General features: G+C 31.2%; 2 protein-coding genes across 4 annotated transcripts; both read left to right on the top strand.

The window, feature by feature from the left end:
* Positions 1-1,569: 1,569 nt before the first annotated feature.
* On the top strand, positions 1,570-5,854 carry LOC127246948 (uncharacterized). Of its 3 annotated transcripts, none has more exons than XM_051268621.1 (7): positions 1,570-1,841; positions 2,498-2,639; positions 4,320-4,467; positions 4,544-4,619; positions 4,704-4,815; positions 4,956-5,047; positions 5,390-5,854. In XM_051268621.1, the coding sequence occupies exons 1-7, from the start codon at positions 1,809-1,811 to the stop codon at positions 5,432-5,434; spliced, it is 648 nt and encodes a 215-aa protein (XP_051124578.1). In that variant the 5' UTR covers positions 1,570-1,808; the 3' UTR covers positions 5,435-5,854. The 3 variants fall into 3 exon arrangements, with proteins under 3 accessions (XP_051124578.1, XP_051124577.1, XP_051124579.1); XM_051268620.1 differs by having other exon boundaries at positions 4,308-4,467; XM_051268622.1 differs by having other exon boundaries at positions 4,308-4,467; positions 4,956-5,077.
* An 8,043-nt stretch (positions 5,855-13,897) lies between these two features.
* LOC127246775 (dehydration-responsive element-binding protein 2D-like) lies at positions 13,898-15,270 on the top strand. The gene has a single exon (XM_051268321.1). The coding sequence runs from the start codon at positions 14,172-14,174 to the stop codon at positions 14,979-14,981; it is 810 nt and encodes a 269-aa protein (XP_051124278.1). The 5' UTR covers positions 13,898-14,171; the 3' UTR covers positions 14,982-15,270.
* The last annotated feature ends 1,822 nt before the right edge of the window (positions 15,271-17,092 follow it).

The raw sequence follows: 17,092 nt of genomic DNA, 5'->3' as shown, positions 1-17,092 counted from the left end.
CACGAAAAAATATATTCTTATAAGACATCTATAAGTATGAATCGACAACATATATTTTTATTTAAATACAATATATATTATGTTAGACAAAATCAATACCGTAACCATCACCACAAATAAACATATACCATATGTATTCAATCTCATTAGGGTTTTTATTTCTCTGATGTCTTTATATATTAATATTATTGTAATAAAGAACAATGTGAGACATGCATACATATGTATATTGTGTGGATGAGTGACCCTAATTATTAATACAATGTGCAAAACAAAGTAGACAGTAATTATTACTGGTCCCAAAATTTAATTAGCTGATATATTTTATATTAATTGCTAGCTGTATGGATCACACCTACACACACATGATATATATATATATATAAGCAAACATGATAATTATTTTAATTCTAATCAAGAAATAATATCCCCTAAGAATATTATGTGATAAAGTTAGGTAGATTCCACAAAGCAATAATTAGTCTTAATCAGTTGGGTTAAAGCACAACAAAGTTTATTAATTTTATTTTGCTTTAATAAAAAATAACCTTTGATGTGTCGAATCAAGAAAATGAATTAATGTGTTAAGGGCAGGCAGGCAGTCAGTGGAATATAATTAAAGAGAAGCTGCTGTCGAACATAATGCTTGACCTGTAATAAGAATGTAACCCTATTTAGAGGACACGATTGCAATTCTTGATGTAACAATTCATCAATAAATCCACAACTAAACATCGTGATCATGCTTCGTTTTAATTTTTCTACGTTGTGCATGCATGGGATTTTTTTATTTTTGTTCTTTTCACATAATCCCAAATTTCTAATGCCACTAATCTAAAATTGCTCACCCCACAAGACACAAGACTACTCACAGCACTGTATCCACATACATTAGATTTGTGTCATTGATCTGACACCCATGATTTGATCATTAGATCAATAATAATTTAGATAAATCGAGATCAATGTAATAAATAAATTAATGATTTTAATTTTTGTTTGGGAACCATGCATGTGAAATTGTGAAGTATAATTAAACGTGATGGAACAGCTAAAATGTGGTGTGTGTGTGTGTGTGTATGTGTTTTTTTCTTAAAAAAATAAATAATTATTTATTGATTTATGCCCATTCAAGAAATTTAATATATATGGTGGAACAAAATCAAGCACAAAATCTCGACCATTTAATTTAGCATAGTAGCTCTTGTCTGAAATTGATAGGAAAATAGAAAATTCACATTATTAGGGAACGATGCAAAGGATCTTGTAATCATATCAAAACATATGGGTACCATCGTGACCTCAAAAACATATTTTATTACTACTACATTACTATTTATATTATCTTATTATATATAAAGAATTAAATTGAAATAAATTATAATGGGCCTTAATTATTGGATATAGCCCAGTAAAATAGTTATAGTTAATTAATGGGCCTGCATATAGCCCACTTATAATTGGGCCAGATCGGTTCCTGGCAATAATTGCGAACCGGAGGAGCTTGGATGGATTTACTATTTTGCCCCTGACGCCGAACCCATTTACCATTAGATTCCTTCCCCGTTGGCTTCTGGAATGCGCACGGTTTTCCTGATATCAATCTTCTCTCGGCACACGACACCCATGGCGAGGCATTATCGAATGAAATCGAGGCGGTAGTCTGAGCATAAACCATTATGGACGAGCAGCGAATTCGTAGTTGCTAAAGGTTGTTTCAAGATTTTCGGGTGTCGGGGTTTTCTGAGCTGCAGTTTTGGAATTTTTTACCCCCACAAAAATTGAGGGATTATTTTCTTTTCGGAGAAATGGATGCTGATCCGCGGCAGTACGAGAACATTGTAAGCCTCAATAAGTTTTCATTCTTTTTTGTGCGATTATCCAACTTTCGTGATTGAACTCGTTACCCTTTTTGACTTTATTTAAATTTGGCCCTGTTCCTCTCGATGCATTATTCGCATTACTCGATGTAATTCATTGAAATACTTTATGTTGGATTGAAATTTTGTGGAAATTTGTTAGGGTAATGGTTCATGGATGCAAATTGTGTTTCTTGACTTATCTTTAATTGAAGTGTGCTGTAATTTCTTACAAGTCTCAATGCGCAGAAACATTTCAATTTGCTAATCTTATGTGTAAAATTTAGCCCTGTTTGCTATTTAAGAATTAGTATGAACTGTCATTTTATAGGTGGGAGAGTCTTCCCTTTTCAACACTATCAAATAGAAGATGCTCTATTTAATACAGATTCCAGATTGCTATATTCGACTGTCATAACTATTTTTTGTATGTTTGTAAAAAAGGATTGGACGTTGTCGTGTCCATGGCAGCAAGGGCTTGATAGGTAAATTAGCCAACTAGCTAGAGTTTTATTGAACTATTATTGAAGATTTTATTCATCTCTTGTGGTTTGAGTTGATGCTCTTTTGTTGGAATCTTTTATCTGTATATTTCTTTGATATTTGAGAACATTGTGATTATTCTTTTTTCGCCGCAGGGAATTAATGAAAATGACACCCACAAGATTGTCCTTTCTTATCTTGCACACAATTGCTTCAAAGATACACTGGAATCATTTGTTGCTTGTACAGGGGTCAAGCAACCAGATGATCACCCCGAGAACATGGAGAAAAGGAAAAGTAAGGAAGCTCCCTCTGCACACTCCTTTCTATTACATTACTTGCTTAAGCGAAATTGTTGCTCATGTATCAATTATTTTCCTTCTAAGAAACACTTTCACTCTCAAGGCTACACCTAGTTTATGAACTAGACATTATATTTCATGCCAATGGTAAGTTTTGCTTGGTGTTGGAAAATATATGAATGGGTTCATATCTCAGTTAATTTGGTTGATAGAAATTTGAAAATAAGATTTTTTAAAAGTTGATGCTGAAATTTTGACTTTGCCAATTGGCCGGTGAAAGAATCTTGAATTACGTCAGTGCACATGCCAATATATAGTTTTGACGGGTCAGTTGCTTCATCTTTTAGAATGTCTGCAAACCTTTTATTCTCTTAGGTTGTGTTTTGACGATGCATTTTATTTTTCTGAATATTGATAACATGAAGCACTAATATGTTGTTGCTAATCTATGTTAAGAAAGTTTGGGTTGGTGATAGAAATAGAAAGGGTTGCTCTATTCATTATTTCTGCTTATTATAAGGAAAATGGATCCATTAAATTGACTGAGATATGATTGTATTTAAATTTGTTTACATATGTTTTCAAAACATTTTTGTAACTATTTATCAACATAAATTTTTTCAAATAATAATAATATTATTATTATTGTTATATCAAATACCTAATTTTCAATTAAAATATTAAATAAAAATTTACTTTCTATACAAAACGTCATATTCAATACCTATATACATCAATATCAAATACCTATTTTTCATTCAATACAATTCCAAAAATTCTCCAAAATTTCAAAACACTTCCGAAACATATCCAAGCACAAACTGTTTTGTAGTATAACTATGTGGGATGGTATGGAAAAAGTAAATATTTTTTGCTCTATTTAACGATGCTAGTTTGGAAACTGCACTATTGTACACAACATGGTGAGGCATAACTATGTGGGATGGTAATCACATGGGTATTAAAGATTATGGATGATGAAAAAGTGAATAAACTTGTGCATTTTATCTACGACAACTTTTGGGAGGATAGCTTGGGTAGTTATTATACCTTCAAATTATGGAATGTGCTGCGGTTGATCTTTCATATTGATCAAGTGGTCTCTTAGATGTAAGTGTAGCTTGAATTTGCATATTGTGTGATGAAAGGCATGAATGCTCATGAGAAGTTCCATGATGTTACATTAAAGAAGAGAAGGTGGTAACAGCAATACCAAGTACTTTATCTGACTCACTTGAATGATAGTTGGGAATAAAATGGGCTTTCTTGCTTTGTGGAAACCCATTTTTCCTGTATATATGGCTCTGAGAATGTTATGTGTCATTAACATGAAAACTTATTGCTAAGCAAGGTTTATGAAGAAGAACCCAAATGAATTGTTCTTCATCATAAGAATTTTATGTAACTGTGACAGTGCCTGTGTTAACAGATTCATAAATTTAGGATATTTAATTGAGCAGGAAGTTTCCATGAAGAAAGAAGCAAACATGGGTTGTTGGAGAAAGAGCGATAAGAAATACATAGAAACCTTACATTATGTTGAGGCTTGTCTGCAGAACTTCACATAAGTTTTATTGTAGTGATTTCATTGTGTATACAAATTGTTGATTATTTTAGTATGGGATCAACCATTAAGAAAAAGTAATTGTGGCACTGATTTCAGAGTCACTTGCAGGAATCTTTCATTTAGCATTGGATGGGAATGCATCCAAGGCCATTGCGTTAACGCAAGAATTTGCACCGGGCCTGCTAGAGGAAAATAAGGATTTGCATTTTGATCTCTTAAGCCTTCACTTTGTTGAACTTGTGTGCTCTAGAAAAATGTAAGTGAGTTGGTTTACTCAATTTTTAATTTTTTTCTAGCTGATTTGATATTTCATAAACATACATCTGTGTCAGTGCTGAAGCTCTGGGATTTGCCCAATCTGAGTTCACCTCATTTGGTAAAGAGGAGAAGTATGTTGCAAAGCTTGAAGTACGTATCTCAGATGTTGATATGTGATGCTTCATCTACTGTCCTTGTTGCTTTTTAGTGTTTCTGAAAATGGTATCTGTGTAGGATTTCATGGCCCTTCTTGCTTATGAGGAACCAGAGAAATCCCCGATGTTCCATCTGTTAAGCTCGGAACACAGACAGCATGTTGCAGAGAGCTTAAACCGGGCAATTCTTGGTACTCGTTTTGTGAAGTTAAAGTGTGGAGTGTTATTTTGTTTTCTTTTCTCTCGATGGACTATAGTTGTTCACTGATTGCTGCAACACTTTATCTTCTCCTTGGGTTCAATCTTTCTAACTGGAGGATATGCATTGCAGCACATGCTAACCTGCCCAGCTGTTCCGCAATTGAAAGACTAGTACAACAGACAACAGTTGTTAGACAATGCTTGAGTCAAGAATCTGGCAAGGTGTGAAGTTTGCTGTTAATCTATTACAAAGTAATCACTGTTCTTGATTCCTTGCCTTTTCTGTTTTATCTATCCGTATTCTATTACAAAGTAATCACTGTTCTTGATTCCTTGCCTTTTCTGTTTTATCCATCCGTATTTTGAATTTCTAACGCCCTCTTCTGCTTTAGAGTGTTGTTTGCATACATTCCTGCTATGATTTGGGACTACATGTTGATATTGTTGGTTGTTCTTCCAATAAGATACAAAGCCTATGGCCTTGCTGCTTGTTATTGCAACATTTACTCTGTAAAGTACAGATGAATCCTTGATTAAATCACTTTTTGTATCCTGTATTTTCAGGATGGACACCAAACTTTCTCTCTGGAGGAATTTCTTAAGAGCTAGTCGAGTTCCCGACAGAGAGTGATGTTGCCTCCTAGGAAATTCTGGAGATACATATTGCACACTGCTCCGCTGGCTGGAGGTGATTGTGGCTTGTTGATTACAAATGCCTAATATTGTACTTTGTTGAGTTGCTCCATCGTCACAGCCGGCCTGTATTTCTTCTGTTAAAAATGTGAATATTGTTGTGTTGTCTCTTATCCTCAACTAGCCAAATTGTGATAGTTGAGGTGGTAACTCGAGCCTGTTTACTAGTAGTTGATTGTTTGAGGCTCAACACCATATCAGATCTGACCTCATATATGTTTGTTGTGATAGGTTAGAACAACCACGAGCATTTTTACTTTTACATGCTGCAAAGGATTGGTATCTTACTTACACAATTGGGCATATACACCCTTTTTCTTGCTTTTATGATTGCCAGTTTAGATGGTTGCCTATGGTTTCTGTGTACCAAATTTGAATTATGACTTGATCATGTTATCTATAAGATATATATATCATTTCTTGGGCATATATATTCTGTTGTGCTATATTTTGAAGTGTGTCCATCATAATACATATGGCATTTGGCAGCAACAATTTTCTACAAAACAATGACATAGTATATCGATGGTGGCTGCGCCGGATTGTTGTAGTCCAAAAGCTCGATTTTGGATGCACATTTCCACTGCAAATCCATGCTAATCCAGAGAGCACAAAAAGCGAGCTCCGGGATATGGTTACGGCGTTGAAGATGATGATGAGGATGATAGACATGCTTTGTGAATTGAACATGTATGTAGCTCTACCCTTTTGGATGATCTGTTTTTTTCTGTGTTTTGTTTTTTCTTTTTTATTACAAGAATACTACATTGTATCCATATCACTCAGTCCCTCCTCCTATAAATTAATTGCATTATATTATATATATGAGTTGTGTGTCGCTGCTGAAGGGTAATATTTGGACAATAATCATATGTCATGCCTGTTTTTAGCTCCTCTATCTCATCGCATTCTCTTTTTCTTGTCCAGCCGATATCCATGTTGACCAGAGAAAAAAAGGCCAGACTTTCTTATCATATATGATTACTTTATTAGATTGATGATTTTGTATCAGTTCTCGTATTCACACACACACACGTATATTCATATACATATATATATATATATATATCGGTTATGAGTGTGTTGATTAGAATTAATCTGACAATATATTATATATAAATCAACAGTATATTTTGTTTGTTCTATTTTCATATATCGTTTATTATATTTTCATGCTTAGTTCCATTAATACATTATTGTAATCGAATAGAAAAAGGTTCTAAGTAGAAAATATTGCAATTGTTTGTATGAAGTTCTCTGTGGGACTAAACTTTGAAGAAACACAGTTTGTTTATTTATTACTACTATTGTTTTAGTAACTTTTTAACATATATTATTTTTCTGAAAAATAATTTTTTTGTCATATTACTTTTGTTTGTTATAGTTTTGTTATATGACATAATTTTGATAGTCTTTTTATTATTTTAATTTCAATATTATTTTTTATTTAAAATAAATTTACACGTTGCATTTAAAACGACAAATGAGAAAAAATATTATTTAAAAAAAATATTATAATAGTTATGGGACATCATTATACATTAACTAATACTTGTTCCGTTCATCTTTAAGCATATATATATATACATATTTTCATTTTTTGAGTTTAATTAAAATACAGTACTATTTTCTTTAGTAGTAAACATTATCACAATTATAAATATTTATATTTTTATATTTATTTACAATCCATTACATTACTATTATTTTTTTTTAGTAAGAGTATAAATATCTTTATATATACACATATTACCAACTGCTATTTAAATATTGTTATATTTTCTTAAGTGATTTTAATGCAGTGTATATTCTATATTGTTAGAATGGATAAGTCAGATTAGACCACTAATACTAGATTAAAATTTAATGTTAAAAAAGACAAAATTTAAATTTTATAGTGGAGATTAAAACTAGAATATCTGATTAATGTTGTCAGAAGGATCAGTCATATTGGATGACGAAAACTGACATAATAGATTCGCATTCAATGTTAAAGGATCAATACCATTGACAACAAAGATCAGTTAAATTAGATGATGATACAGTATACTCGAATTCAATGTTAAAAGACAAAATTTAAATTTTATAGAAGGGGACCATAAGTAGAATACACAGTCAACGTTGTCAAAATGGTCAGTTATAGGAGATGACAAACACCTGACAGTAGATTCACATTTATTGTTAAAGGATAAAATTTAAAATTAAAATTTTACGGTGATTGGGATCAATTAAATTAGATGATGACATAGTAGATTCAAATTCAATGTTAAAGGACAAAATTAAAAGTTTGTAACGGGGGACCAAAACTAAAATACCTGGCTAATATTGTCAGAAGTGTCAGTTAGATTAGATGACGAAAATCTGATAGTAAATTCACATTTAATGTTAAAGGACAAAATTAAAATTTTATAGTGGAGTGCCAAAACTAGAATATTTGGTTAATATTGTCAGAAAAGTTAGATTAGATGACGAACATGTGACCGTAGATTCACATTTAATGTTAAAAGGACAAAATTAAAATTTTATAGTAGAATACCAAGACTAGAATACTGGTTAATGTTGTCAGGATGGGTCAGTCAAATTAGATGACGAATACCTGACATAATAAATTCAAATTCATGGGAGATCAAAACTAAAAATATGCTTAATGTTGTCAGAATAGTCAGTTAGATTGGATGACGAACACCTGACAATAATTTACATTCAATGTTAAAAGATAAAATTAAAATTTTGTAATGAAGGATCAAAACTAGAATACACGGTTAACGTTGTCAAAATGGTCAGTTAGATGAGATGACAAACACCTGATAGTAGATTCACATTTATTGTTAAAGGATAAAATTAAAATTTTACGGTAGGGGACCAAAACTAGAATGCCTAATTGGGATCAGTTAAATTAGATGATGACACAGTAGATTCAAATCCAATGTTAAAGGACAAAATTAACGGTGGACCAAAACTAAAATACCTGGCTAATATTGTCAGAAAGGTCAGTTAGATTAGATAACGAAAATCTGACAGTAGATTCACATTTAATGTTAAAGGACAAGATTAAAATTTTATAGTGGAGTACCATAACTAGAACACCTGGTTAATATTGTTAGAAAAATTAGTTAGATTAGATGACGAACATGTGACCGTAAATTCACAATTAATGTTAAAAGGACAAAATTAAAATTTTATAGTAGGATACCAAGACTAGAGTACTGGTTAATGTTGTCAGGATGGGTCAGTCATATTAGATGACGAATACACATAATAAATTCAAATTCAATGTTAAAAGACAAAATTAAAATTTTGTAATTAGAGATCAAAACTAGAAAATATGCTTAATGTTGTCAGAATAGTCAGTTAGATTGGATGGCGAAAACCTGCCAATAAATTCACATTCAATGTTAAAAGATAAAATTAAAATTTTATAATGAAGGACCAAAACTAGAATACACGGTTAACGTTGTCAAAATGGTCAGTTAGATGATATGACAAACACCTGACAGTAGATTCACATTTATTGTTAAAGGATAAAATTAAAATTTTACGGTAGGGGACCAAAACTAGAATACCTGATTGAGATCAGTTAAATTAGATGATGACACAGTAGATTCAAATTCAATGTTAAAGGACAAAATTAAAATTTTGTAATGGGGGACCAAAACTAAAATACCTGGCTAATATTGTCAAAAGGGTCAGTTAGATTAGATGACGAAAATCTGACAGTAGATTCACATTTAATGTTATTTGACAAGATTAAATTTTATAGTGGAGTACCATAACTAGAATATCTGGTTAATATTGTCAGAAAAGTTAGGTAGATTAGATGACGAACATCTGACAGTAGATTCACATTTAATGTTAAAAGACAAAATTAAAATTTGATAGTATGATACAAAGACTAGAATATTGGTTAATGTTGTCATGATGGGTCAGTCATATTAGATGACGAATACCTGACATAATAAATTCAAATTCAATGTTAAAAGACAAAATTAAAATTTTGTAATGGGAGATCAAAACTAGAAAATATGCTTAATGTTGTCAGAATAGTCGGTTAGATTAGATGACGAACACCTGACAATAAATTCACATTCAATGTTAAAAGATAAAATTAAAATTTTGTAATGAATGATCAAAACTAGAATACTTGGTTAATGTTGTCAAGAGGGTTAGTCAGATTAGATGACGAACACCTGACACAATACCTGATTAATGTTGTCAGAAGGGATCAGTTAGATGATGACATAGTAGATTCAAATTCAATGTTAAAAGACAAAACTAAAATTTTATAATATGGGACCAAAACTAAAATATCTGTTTAATGTTGTAAGTTATATTATATGACGAACATGGTATATTAAAATTCAATGTTAAATGACAAAATTAAATTTTTAATGAGGGATCAAAATTAGAATACCTCATTAATGTTTTCAGAACGGATCAGTTCAAGATGATGACACAGGGATTCAAATTCAATGTAAAGAACAAAATTAAAATATTATAATGGGAGACCAAAACTAGAAACCTGATTAATGTTGTCAGAAGGATCAGTTAGATTATATGACTAACCCCAGATTATATGACTAACCCCCGAAAGTTGATTCTTAAAGGAAAAAATTTAAATTTTATAGTGGGGGACCAAAACTAAAATATTTGGTTAATATTGTCAGAAATGTCAGTTAGTTGAGATGACGAACACCTAACAATAATTCACATTTAATGTTAGAGGACAAAATTAAAATTGTATAGCAGGGGACCAAAACTGCAATACCTGATAATGTTGTCAGGATGGGTTAGTCGGATTAGACGCATTTGTAATGAAAGACCAAAACTAAAATATATGGTTAATGTTGTCAGAATGGTCAATTAGATTAGATGAGAAACACTTGAAAATAAATTCATATTTAATGTTAAAAGATAAAATTAAAATTTTGTAATAGAAGACCAAAACTAAGAATACCTGGTTAATGTTATCAGAAGGAGTTAGTCATATTAGATGAAGAACACTTCACACAGTATATTAAAATTCAATGTTAAAAGAACAAAAATTAAATTTTTAGCGAGGGACCAAAATTAAAAAATTTGAGAATTGTTTGTTGTCGATGGTCCACATCTCTAGACAAACTCTACTAGATTGACACTAAGAAAAAATTGATTAACAAATATATAAAGCAAAGTTTATATGTAATTTTTTAGAAAGATAAATTGTTGGGAGGTGTATTAATGAACAACACAAAGTTGTGACAATCTTACTCGGTAAATTTTGAGTGAAAAAGTTCATTTGATCAGAAAGTATGTCTGCATAACGACGATCTAATCATATTATCCGATTGCAAAGTTGATTAATTGATAGTTACTTTTTATTATTTATATCAAAGAAGTACAAAAATGATGCTTTTTTACTTAAAAGAACATAAAAATAAAAATATTTTTTTTAATGACAATGCAAAAGAAAAATTGAATAAAATTGAACGATGAAGTAAGTACTAATATTTTTTAAATTTTTGTATCAAAAGTGAACAAACTGAATAATAAACAATTTTTTTTCTTTTTTCTTTTTGTATGATTTACTTTAACATTACATTTAATAGTAATTTCTCATTAGATGTTGTTGACATAACAAAATTTTGGTCAATGTTTTCAGAAGGTTAGTATGATTGACAAATAAACTTATATGTATTTAAAATTTGAAATCAAAATCACTATGTAGATATGTAGATGAACACTTGACATACTAAATTCAAATTAAAATTCAAAGTGAAAGTGAAATAACAAAATTTAAAGTTTTACAGTGGAAATCAAAACTAAAATATTTGGAAATTGTTTGTTGTTGATGGTCCTATCCTCGACAAACTCTCTTAGATTGACATTTGAAAAGTTTTGATAAGAAAAACATATAAAGAAAATTGAAATTGTATTTTGTATATAGTTTTGAGAATGAAAAGTTTTTGGAGCCTGTATCGATGAACAATACAAAATTGAGTCACTAAATTTTACTCAATAGATTTTGAGTGAAAAATTTTATTATTAAGAAAATTCATCTGATCAGAGAGTATGTCCTAATAATCACTATCTAATCACATTATTTGATTGTAGGGTGGATTACCTTACATATATTTTTGTATCTTTTATATATAAAAAAATACAAAAAAATAAAATAAAAATTAGTTAATGTGGTCATAATGTCAGTCAAATGACAGACCTATAGACTTGCTTAAATCTATTTCAAAGATCTAATGATTGGATCAAAATATTCATATAGTGAGCATCTGACGACATATTCAAATTCAAGAGTTAAAAGTCAAAAGTTAAATTTAGTGGATGACCAAAAATAAAATACTTGGGAATTACTTTTTGTTGAAGCTCCTAATTCCTTGATAAAATTATTTCCCAAATTGATACTCACGAATTTTGATTGGACAGACACAAAGAGAATTTTATATTTATTTTGTCTGTAAGTTTGAAAAGGACAGATTTTTGGAATGTGCACCGATGATTTCATCACCAAGAAAGTTCACTTGATTGGAGAGTATGTTTGAATGAATGAATGATTTCATCAACAAAAAGTTTATCTGATTGGAGAGTATGTCTGATGAGTGAATGATTTCATCACCCAGAAAAGTTTATGAGGAAAGACATTTGATTGGAAAGTATGACTGAACCAGTGAATGATTTCATCACCAGAAAAGTTTATAAGGAAAAACATTTGATCGTAAGATATGACTGAATGAGCTAATGATTTCATCAGCAAAAAACTCATCTGATTGGAGAGTATGTCTGGATGAATGAATGATTTCATCACATAGAAAAGTTTGTCAGGAAAATTCATTTGATTGGAATGTATGACTGAATGAGTGAATGATTTCATCATTAAAAAAAAAAAGTTTATTTAATTGGAGAGTATATCTGAATAAGTGAATAATTTTATCACCAAAAGAGTTCATAAGAAAAATTCATTCAATTGAAAAGTAAGTCCGAATGAGTGAATTATTTCATCATCAGAAAAGTTCATCTAATTAGAGAATATGTCTAAATGAATTAATAATTTTATTACCAGAAAAATTCATCTGATTGGAGATTATGTTTAAATGAGTGAATGATTTTATCACTTAGTAAAACTATCTTTGAATTAGCCATTGTAGATATTTACTTGCATGTTTGCATTGTGTAAATACTTGAATTACACAAAATATTAGTTCAATATGATGTCTGTTCAATATGTTGTCTGAAACTATGATCATGTTTGAATATTAAATTTACTCAAGGTAAAAGTTAATTTAGGAACAACAAATATAGTAATTGTTTTCAGTAAAAACATTGATATTACAATATAATATTTTTTATATATATAGAAATGATATAAAATGCAATTTTTTAGAATAGTAGATTGAATAATGTAAATAAATAAAACTATATATAATTAAACAAATTAATCTTGGTATGTGATTGTTGTATTTTAGTTCATGATTTCAATATTATAATTTTTTTTTAAGTAAAATAAATATTTAATATGATTTTATTTTTTAAAGAGATGAAAAAAAATATATATATTGTAGATCGACCACCACTGTAACACTGCTCATCCGTCTGGTTAAAAATAAAAAGATAAAAAAAATTACTATATTTATTTTAAAAAAGAAGCAAGTAATGCTGAAAATATACTTCCACGTGTCCCCTCCTTCCTGACTTTACATTAATTTTAAGGTTATATCATCCCTATTTATTATGCACGTGGTATAAATGGATGGTGGAGGATGAGGATGATAAATATATATATTGTTATACAGCGAAGAAAAGACATTAATATTCATTAAAAAAAATAGTTAGAAAGATGCGATATTGCACTTTATTAATTTACTAAAATAAGAATGATGATATATGCATATTGTTACAAATCAGAGCCGTGAAATGCCCAATATACCCCCGAAGTTTCCGCTAAACATGAAAGATAAAGAAGGGCAATCGCGGAAAGTAGGAATAGTGATCCCCAAGTCATTGACCTGGTGCGCAGCAGAATTGCATTCGTATTTGAGTTTATTACATACACACATATATACATACATACATGATACATGCATGCATGCATGCATGCTATGTATATATATATATATATATAAATGTCCAACGTAAGCCCAACTCAGATAATTAATTATTCTCAACCACCATGGCTGGCATGGATGATGAATGAGTTCATCGCATATATCGCAACGGACAGCCAAAGCCACACGTATCCATTCATGTCTTCTTGTGGGCAGTAAGCCCCTTGATTCTCATTCATACTGTAATATACTAAGAATATACATACATATATATATATATATATAAAAGCAGTGAAAAAAAAAAAAAAAAGTGTGGTGACGTGAGCTAGTTAGATGGATGAAGCAGGTCTCTGACCTCCATGGAGCTTCTTCTGGTTTTAGGTTGCACTGATATTTTGTGGGGTGAAAACTAAAAATCAAAATGTAGAAGCAGAGTGTGTTGACAAGTAGCAATGGATATTCTGTGGGGAAGACACGTGTACAGTTCTTCTCTACACATGCATCCTCCGCTACTGGATCTGCTTATAAATATGGACTCCCTCCCTCTCGTTTCTCATCCATCACTGTACTGTACTGTACATACTATTAATTAATTAATTGGAAAGAGGGGGAAGGAAGGAATGCTGAAATCCATGGGGGTGGCTCAGGCGAGTTCGAGGAAGGGGTGCATGAGGGGGAAGGGGGGCCCGGAGAACGCGGCGTGCACCTACAAGGGTGTACGGCAGCGGACCTGGGGGAAGTGGGTGGCCGAGATACGTGAGCCCAACCGGGGGGCACGTGTCTGGCTCGGCACATTCGATACTTCCTACGACGCTGCCCTAGCCTACGACGCCGCCGCACGTGACCTCTACGGCCCCCAAGCTAAGGTCAATCTCCCCCATCTCTACCACCAACCTCCTCCTCCTCCACCTCACCACCTGCACCTTCCAACTGGAAATAATTCCAATTCCAATTCCAATTCCGATTCTGACTATATCGATATCAATATCATTTCCAATTCCAATTCCAATTCATCATCGTCATCGTCATCATCCTCATCCTCGACCTCGATCAAACTGGATACTCCGGAGATCATTATGAACTCCAATAATGGCAGTAATAATAATGATAACTATTATAATTGTAATTTCTCGGTTTTTGACTGCAGCAGCAGGAGCAGGATTGATGAAGAGAGCATGGTGGGGGGTAATGGGATTGGGATTGGGATTGGGATTGAGGAGACGTATGATGAGAGAACTGGTGCGTGTTTGAATGCAAGTGAAATACTGAAGGAGATGAATAAGGACCTGCCGGAAGTGGACGACTCGTCCATGTGGGCGGAGGCGGCCAGAGACACAGCCCATGATCCCGCCATTTTTGCAAGCAGCCTCGACGTCTGCGACTTTGCCAAAGACGATGGCAATGGCCTCCCCTTCTCCTGGTTCTATTAATTTATTAATTAATTAATTCTATCCGCCATTGTTAACAACTCTTCCCTTCTTTTCTCTTTTTTTCTCTTCTGCATACCTAACTGTACATTGTAAATATAATCCTCTCTGTGTATATATACATATATATATGTATGTATGGGTGTATATAGATAACTGTGTGTGTATGTATTGTTTATGTATGTCATTCTCTGTAATGTAATCCTCTGTACAGTAGTTGTAAATAAGTAGTATTATTAATTGATTATTGCCTGGATCTTGATCCAGGCGATTAATGTAGTCAATAAATTAGTATTAGTAGTATTGCTACTGTTCTTGTTATTTCTGCAACCATTTCATCTCCTGCATTGCATTGCTTTCTGCAACTCCAATCCAAATCAGTAATGAATCGATTGTTTCAGTGTTTCGGCCTAAAAATTAATATTGGGCCAAATTCAATTGTTATATATGGTTCAATTGAGCCCAATATATTTCGACGCACTATGGATTAAGCCCGCACCAACTCTGGGCCAATACATAAAATTAATCATAATAAAAAAAAATCATTGAAATAATTAAAAAGTAAACCTTGATTATATATATGAAAATTATGAGTGTCAATATAGTGATATTAGTGTTTTTTTTTTAAAAACAAAAAAAAGAAAAAAGAGAATAAATAAAAAGGTAGAAGACATGTATGATTAAAGGGCAAAGCACTGAGCATGCAAAAATATAATAGTAATAAATAATCGTAATAATAATTAATGCAGTGATGTTATGATTACGTTGTCTGGGGATCTGCTAATCCAACTTTTTCTCAAAATCCGGCTTAATTGAATTCATTAGAACATGCAATTTTAATTAACTAATAATAAAAATGGTTACCCTTTTTTTTTTTTTATTGCTTTTTCGTCCTGTACAAAAACCACATTGGATTCTATTCACATTCCATTTTCTTTATTAGAATCAAAATTGGACATTAAATTGTTTTGTGTAAATCACTTAAAACTGGAAAGTTAGCTGCTTTCTGCTCCATGTTTTTCTTAGTTTCTGCAGAAAAAAGATGGAGCAGAAAGCAGATTAGATAGGATTTTATCTGTATTTAAATAATATTTGATAGGATTTTTTTTATTTTTTTTATTTTTTTGTAAAAGAAAAATAAATTATATTTTCTGAAAAATACATAAGTTAGATAGTAAAATTTAAGAGATAATTTTAAAGAAACACAGCCTTCAGTAATCAAATACATGCCATCAACAACATACCCAAGTAAATAAATTAAAGTGTTATGAGCTATCTTATGCAAAACTTTCAAAAAGTGCTATAACAAGGTGAAATTTTTCATTTGGGAAGAATGTAAATATATAGAGTAACACTACAAGAAAATTTACAGTATGTCTACAAAAGTAGGTTCGAATATTAAACATATTCGTCACGATATTTAAATAGCATTGAATTTTGCATCGGAAAACCACCTACATAGAAAAGCTCATTGTTATTCGGATGGATTCGAATATTTTGAGTCATATTCAATAGCCCTAGAAAATTCCGAAATAGCTTTTGACATATAACTAATATTAAATTAAAATTTTGTAATCAATTCACTTGTTGTGAATATAACTTGGATCTAAGACAAAAAGCAATAGTACATATAACAATAAGTGATGATCATCCCAATTACTACAACAATGAAAGGAGATTGAGTTATTTAAAGCCTATGCCAAATTATCAAATCCCCATGGCTTCATCTTTATTTCTTAATCAAGATTGGATTTTAAAAAATTGAAATATCTTGTGTATTTTCTTAATTTATGAATAAAGCTTGGTGAATTCACGGTGGTTGAACCGAGAGTGGGTGTCGGTTGGCGTTAATGAATAGAAATTGCATTAGCTTTGCTAGCTCACGGCATTGCTATTTATAACTGACCGACGTAAAAATTTATTTTAATACGAATATAAAAATATCGATATTCCCACCAAATAACAACTCTTGTTTTGCATTAAATTCAATTCAATTCAATATGATTAATTACTAATAAACCCTAAGTATGCAAAAATGTAAATGTAGAATTTACAATAGAGATTGATTTTAGTTGAATTGATAACCAACATCAATTTGTTATTTATGTTATACA

The sequence above is a fragment of the Andrographis paniculata genome, unplaced genomic scaffold (assembly GCF_009805555.1).
Source record: "Andrographis paniculata isolate CXL003 unplaced genomic scaffold, ASM980555v1 Contig30END, whole genome shotgun sequence".
In the NCBI taxonomy this organism is placed as follows: Eukaryota; Viridiplantae; Streptophyta; class Magnoliopsida; order Lamiales; family Acanthaceae; genus Andrographis; species Andrographis paniculata.
The sequence above is the reverse complement of the archived record's forward strand: the minus strand, read 5'-3'. Positions and strand labels throughout refer to the sequence as shown.